The 6,786-nt window shown below is 47.3% G+C and overlaps 1 protein-coding gene across 1 annotated transcript; it reads left to right on the top strand.

The window, feature by feature from the left end:
• Positions 1-2,609: 2,609 nt before the first annotated feature.
• Positions 2,610-4,134, top strand: MRPL17 (mitochondrial ribosomal protein L17). The gene is made up of 3 exons (XM_027563158.1): positions 2,610-2,877; positions 3,192-3,260; positions 3,590-4,134. Exons 1-3 carry the CDS (start codon positions 2,704-2,706, stop codon positions 3,863-3,865), a joined length of 519 nt encoding a protein of 172 aa, XP_027418959.1. The 5' UTR covers positions 2,610-2,703; the 3' UTR covers positions 3,866-4,134.
• Positions 4,135-6,786: the final 2,652 nt, after the last annotated feature.

Raw genomic sequence — 6,786 nt, 5'->3', positions numbered from 1 at the left:
ATGGGAGACCCCTGTAAGTTAATGATTACTCAAGAAAGCAGGTTTGCTTAACCACAAAACCAAGCAGGCTTGCTTAGCAACAAAACCATGTAACAGAAGCAAGAGACATGCCCCAAACAAGAAAACAATGGTAGCATGAGCCCCACATCCTGACCAATGAACTCAGTAAGTTAGGACATGCTCTGTGCACACATAAAAAACAATAATTTGTGGACCTAGCTTGACCACGTAGGGACAAGAAAACTCCCCTGCCCAGCCTGGAGGAGGAACAAGTGATGGAAGCATGACCTCTACTCAAGAATTACGAAGAAGTCTTCTTCTCCTCCTCCTCACTTTTTGATTATAAAACTGTAGCCCAGTAAGTTCTTGGGGTGCAGCAACCTCTCGTCTGCCTGCTTGTAAGTCTCACAAGCGTCCTATTCTAATAAATCAGTTCTTATCTATCACTTTGCCTCTCGCTGAATTCTTTCTGCACTGAGACATAAAGGACCACAACTCTTCAGAGCCTCCCAAAAGGACACTTGACAGTTTCACTTGCTCTTAAGTTTCTCATGTTTGCCAGAAAGCCTTGTCTTGCATTAGACAACTCTGATCTCTGCCTTCCTGGTGACATGGCATTGCCCTTGTGTGTCTCTGTCTCTTCACAAGTGTTCTTTTTATAAGGACACCAGCCATTTTGGATTAGGCATCCACCCTAGTCCAGCTGCAGTCCATGGGGTCGCAAAGAGTGAGACACGATTGAACTGAGCAACTGAACTGAACTGAACTAGTGCAGTATGACCTCATCTTAACCAATTACATCTGCAAGGACTCTATTTTCAAAGAAAGTCACACCCTGAGGTACTGGCTGAAGGAGATACAGGAGGTATGGGAGTCGGATAGGACTTAGCATATATTTTTTGTGGGGGGACACATCTGAGTACATGCTGCTAAGTTGCTTCAGTCATGTCCAGCTCTGTGCAACCCCACAGACAGCAGCCTACCAGGCTCTCCCGTCCCTGGGATTCTCCAGGCAAGAATACTGGAGTGGGTTGCCATTTCCTTCTCCTCCGACCATGGGATTTTCCAGGCAAGAGTATGGAGTGGGTTGCCACTGCCTTCTCAACAAGGAACAATTTTCACTAAGTCATGGCAAAGGAGATCAGGCCTGGGATTTCTTTGGAAGGAATGATGCTAAAGCTGAAACTCCAGTACTTTGGCCACTTCATGCGAAGAGCTGACTCATTGGAAAAGACTCTGATGCTGGGAGGGATTGGGGGCAAGAGGAGAAGGGGACGACAGAGGATGAGATGGCTGGATGGCATCACTGACTCGATGGACATGAGTCTGAGTGAACTCCGGGAGTTGGTGATGGACACGGAGACCTGGCGAGCTGTGATTCACAGGGCCGCAAAGAGTCGGACACGACTGAGCGACTGATCTCTCATGGCAAATCAGCTGACACAAAGGCTTAAAACCAGAAACTATAATGTTATTGTTCATTTCTTTAACACATAAATGCATATGTATGTTTTCCCCTTTTAAAATAAAAAACACAGTGATGTAATTTAAAAATATTAAATCATTGCTTTTCCTTTAAGCACAGTGATTTTTCTTGAACTAGGATGGTTCTATGTGCTTTGAGAATTAAAAATGTCCCCTGCCACATCAGTAAACAAACTATGTTGCAGTCATCAGCCGCTACAGGCACCTCCTCTCCACCACAGTCAACCCCAAGTAAAATCAGGACAGAAACATAACCCTCCTCAGTGAATCATCAGACACTGCAGCCACTCACTGAATGAATAGAGCAACCTGAGGAGACAGCATGAAAAAACAGGACACTAGCCCCCAATAGCTGAGGTGCATATCAAAACAATGATCTCAGTGAGCCTAGACTCTTATATCTTCTCATACATAGAAAAGCACTAAATTCCTTGAGATATCTGGCTTTCTTTAAGAGTAATCTTTTGATGCTCCAACTACCCTGTCTTCCCTGCAAAATCTCTTATATTTTCTGCCCCCCACCCACCCTAAACCCCTTCTACAACCCCCTCTGCCACCATAGCCTCTAGAAGTTACCTTAGCTACTGTATCGTGGGATCAAGTCCTCAGTTTTGTCTGCTAGATAAAACAACTCTCAACTTTAACGTTGTGCTTTTTTTTTTCCAGTCAACAACTTCAAGGAAAGAAAATTTTCACCATCTCCGTTTCTTTCCTATTATTGTTATTCATTCATTTCGCCATTACTACTGAAAACAATTTTCTTTTCAAAATGACACGCTAAGCGTGTCACATGCCCCGCGCCTCAGAAAGAGCAGGTCCGCCGGCCTGAAGACTGGAACACCGCCAGGCACTTTCCCCTTAGGTACTCACTCTCCCAACCAGCTCCTGGCAGAGCTTCCCAGCGCGGGGTCCTATGACCACTGTTGCAGCACCAGAGAAACCGTCAGCCTGCTCACTCCACACTAGGGGGCGCCTGGTTCCCGGGCAAAGCAGCAGCGCTCGCTAGACCAAACTCCGCCCGTCTCTCCTCCTCCAGACGAGGTCAACGCCCCGTCCCCGCCCTCCCCAAGGCTGCCAACGAGGCAGGCTCCGATACACATGCGCAAACACGTCCACCACGCAGCTACGTAGGGCGCGTGAGTCCTCTAAGCTCCGCCTCTCGGCCGCGTCTCTGAGTTTCCAGTTCCGGCCTCACAGGGGCGGGGAGAAGCTGGGAACATGCGGTTGTCGTTCGCCGCCGCGATCTCCCACGGCCGCGTATACCGCCGCCTAGGCCTTGGTCCCGAGTCCCGCATTCACCTGTTGCAGAACTTGCTTACGGGACTGGTGCGACACGAACGCATCGAGGCGTCATGGGCACGCGTGGACGAGCTGAGGGGCTACGCCGAGAAGGTAAGGGGCGTGACCCTCTTGTTCCTCTCCTAGGTCTGGCCTGAGGGGGCGGGATCCGGCTGGAGTTGGGGAAGAATTGGGACCGCCCTGGTAAACAGTGCCGGAAGTCTCTTTCCTTATTACCGTGAGCTGAACCTACTCCTGTGGCCCCTCAAATGGAGACCTGATTAGGACTGCGTGGTTAGAGGTACCCTGAATTAGCGACATGCTTTGCTAGTGTCTGGAATGAATAGGTTGTAGTTTGGCATTAGAGGATTAAGATTGACGCCTCCTTTCTTGCTCGGATTTTGGTCAGTGATGTTGTGTCCTCACAGCTTATTGACTACGGGAAGCTGGGAGACACCAACGAACGAGCCATGCGCATGGCGGACTTCTGGCTCACGGTGAGTGCATCCTGTCCACTTCCCAGATCTTATCCTTTGGTCCCTAAGTGGAAGGGAGTTGTTAGAGGAAAGGGAACTGGGCAGAATTAAGGTAGGCACTTACGGACAAATGTGAACTAAGTTAGAGATATATGTCCTACGTTGAGTTCAACGTGAATCTCAGTCTACACAATTGTCTGTAATTGATCACTTTATAATACCACGTCAGAGGGTGAGGGAAGGGATGTAGGGGGGTGTGTGTTTGGACCCTACCTTTGGGGATGCTGAAAGTTAATGTCTCAATGATGGTGCCTGACTCTGCTGTCTCCTGGAAAACTCTCCCCCTCTAGGAGAAAGACTTGATCCCAAAGCTGTTTCAAGTACTGGCCCCTCGGTACCAAGGTCAGAATGGGGGCTACACGAGAATGCTGCAGATCCCAAATCGGAATCAGCAGGATCGGGCCAAAATGGCAGTGATTGAGTACAAAGGGAACTGTCTCCCACCCCTGCCCCTGCCACGCAGAGACAGCGACCTTACACTCCTAAACCAGCTGCTTCGGGGGCTGCGGCAGGACCAGGAAGCAAGCACCCGCAGCTCCCACCCAGCTCAAACACCAGAAGTTTAACTGAAGCCAAAGGGCATGTGGCCCCCATCAGTGCCCATGATCACAGGCCTTGGGAGCTCTATTAAGCTCTAAGAACTGGAGCTTGAGTTGTAAAATGGACTGTCTGATTGGAGTCTGGAGCCCAGAACTTTCTGAGAGCCAGATACCCTTTTCTTGGCACAATAGGTAAAAATTCATTGTATGTATGTAAACTGATTGTTTTCCCCCCTTTGGATTTCTGGAGAATGAGAACTGAGATAGTAAATTCATGGCATGTTTCTGGCTCTTAATCTGGGTTGTGTTGAATTAACACAGTTTGGTTTTTCTTCATGCCTGATTATATGGGGCATGTATTCTGTAATTCCAAACTAGCCCCCATAGGTGATTGAGTTTTGTTATCTAGCATAGAGACTGAGCCCCTGGGATTTCTTAAAGATTACTTCCTGACAAGGGTAGGAGGGTGAACATCTAGAAGTGAACTTTCTGTAATAATCTGGTACCCTAGGAACCTTCAAGGTTCCATTCCTCTGTTTCTGGACAGGATCACATGTTACCCTCAAGTGCTCCCCTCAAATCCTGAATGGACTTCAGAGGAGAGGACCATCAACCTGGCCAGGAGAGTGGAAGCATTTAGCAGAGGATGTTGACTGCAGGATAAGCTCCTTCCTTTTGGGGTGGGAATGGAGGGGTGAAGGAGAGGGTAGAAGTGGAAGAAAGATTAGGAAGTTAAATCCGTGGGAATTTCCTGGAAGTTTTCATTGTTGTCAAATCTGGGCCTCTCTGGGAACTCGGAAGAGGGAAATCCGGCTTCAGAATGGTCAGGGGATGTGAGAAGTAGGAAGTTCCTTTATGTGCACTAGGAACTGTGAAGCCAGACTGGGCCCAGCCAGCCTGCCCATCCCTCACACTCAGAGGCTTCACTTGGTGATAGTCATGGGAAGTCTTAGAGCTGTCATCCCTGCATGAATACGGGATAGGGCCTAGCAGATCCCAGATTGCTAGTACAGTGGGAAAAAGAGATTTTTATCTTAGGGCAGACCTTCAGAGGGTATTTGGCCCACCAAACCCATACACTGTTTGAGATAATAAGGTTGCAGGTGGAGGGCTCACCAGTCTAGCAGACAGATACTAGCCTTGGTGACAGCTACTCTGGTCCTGTTTCAGGACACCTGCCCAAGTCTGAGAAACTGATCTGCTCCCAACACAGGTCTCATCTCTTTTACTGTACTCCAGTTGGTCTTCACTATTACAAAAAAGCTCTTTCTGACATTATATTTTGAGTAACATATAGTAGACACTTAGAACATTTATTGACTAAACATTGAACTCTGAATGCTTCTCCAAAAGAATTTGTCCCCTTTCTGTCTTTTTTGGCACTAACTCATTTCCCTTAGCCAGATATCTTGGAGTCAGCCTTGACTCCTAGAAAAAGCACTTTCCTTAAAATTAAAACCACATCTTTAAGTATTGGTAACAGGTGGGTTATGACTGGACTTTTGTATCTTTTCCTCTTAGGCCCCAGAAATATACCTTCCTTTGGGGCTTTCAGTAGTTCCCCAAGTGTTTTATTCAGCATCTGCTAGTACCCAGCATCATTTTACGCACTAGGGATATACTAGTTAACAAGTGTTGGCCATATGTCGGGCCCTGGGCTACATACTAGGATATAGAATTGAGAAGAAACAACCTTTGCCATCAAGGAGCTCACAGCCTGATGGGCCATGTCCAGTGCCACAGTGGTCTCAAGAGACACTGCATCCCCTTTAATGTTTTAGTCTGTATAGTAGATAGAGTATGTGAATCCTAAAGCATTTACTAAAGGCTCAGGGATTGTGCAGTGGTAAAGAACTCCCCTGCCAGTGCAAGAGACGAGTTCAATCCCTGGGTTGGTAAAGTCCTCTGGAGTAGGACATGGTAACCCTCTCCAGTATTCTTGCCTGGAAAATTCCATGGACAGTCTGATGGGCTGCAGTCCACCAGGTTGCAGAGTTGGACTGGACTGAACATAAACACTGGGATAACACCAGGGAAATAACAGTGTAGCAGTTTCACTGCTGCTAAGTCACTTCAGTCGTGTCTGACTCTGTGCGACCCCATAGACAGCAGCCCACTAGGCTCCTATGTCCCTGGGATTCTCCAGGCAAGAATACTGGAGTGGGTTGCCATTTCCTTCTCCAATACATGAAAGTGAAAAGTGAAAGTGATGTCACTCAGTCGTGTCTGACTCTTAGTGACCCCATGCAGTGCAGCCCACCAAGCTCCTCCGTCCATGGGATTTTCTAGGCAAGAGTACTGGAGTGGGGTGCCATTGCCGTCTCCAGCAATTTCACTAATCAGGCCTATAAATGGCAAGTCTTCACCTAAATAGGTGAAATATGCCCCCAAATCCACGCTAGCACCTATTTAATAAATTCTAAACTCCCAAGAGAGGCCTATATATACTAAAAATTCCCTCCTCCTTGTAAAGATTCTCTATTCAGGCTCCAGCTTCACCAAGTATGCCCATTCTCCTCAAAACGTAACAAATTTAGTCTCAATAGATCAATGGCAGTGTAAGCTCAGTATCCAAAGGAAACTACTACAAAAGTCAGAGACTTAATGTTACACTCATTTTCTGCAGTAAAATTAGCACGTCATGTGAAATTTATTTCCATATCTCAAATCTGTAAACACGCCTCCCTAGTCTAAAATCCAAGACCTCTCTATCCTGGATTACTCCCACAGCCCCCTGATTTACTTCCCTCTACACTGCAGCCATAGTGATAGGGATATGCTGTCTTAATTCTCTGCTCTTCTTTTCCAATAGGGAAGGAGTCCATATTCCTTACTGTGATTCTCCTCAGTGAGTAGGCATCTGCTCATTGCTCCAACTTCTCTTGTCTCTAATTTTATGTTCCAGAGTCTTGGAGGTTTCCCTATACATGGGCTTCCCAGGTGGTGCT

The sequence above is a fragment of the Bos indicus x Bos taurus genome, chromosome 15 (assembly GCF_003369695.1).
Source record: "Bos indicus x Bos taurus breed Angus x Brahman F1 hybrid chromosome 15, Bos_hybrid_MaternalHap_v2.0, whole genome shotgun sequence".
NCBI lineage: Eukaryota > Metazoa > Chordata > Mammalia > Artiodactyla > Bovidae > Bos > Bos indicus x Bos taurus.
Note: the sequence above shows the minus strand (reverse complement) of the source record. Positions and strands in the feature narration are given on the sequence as shown.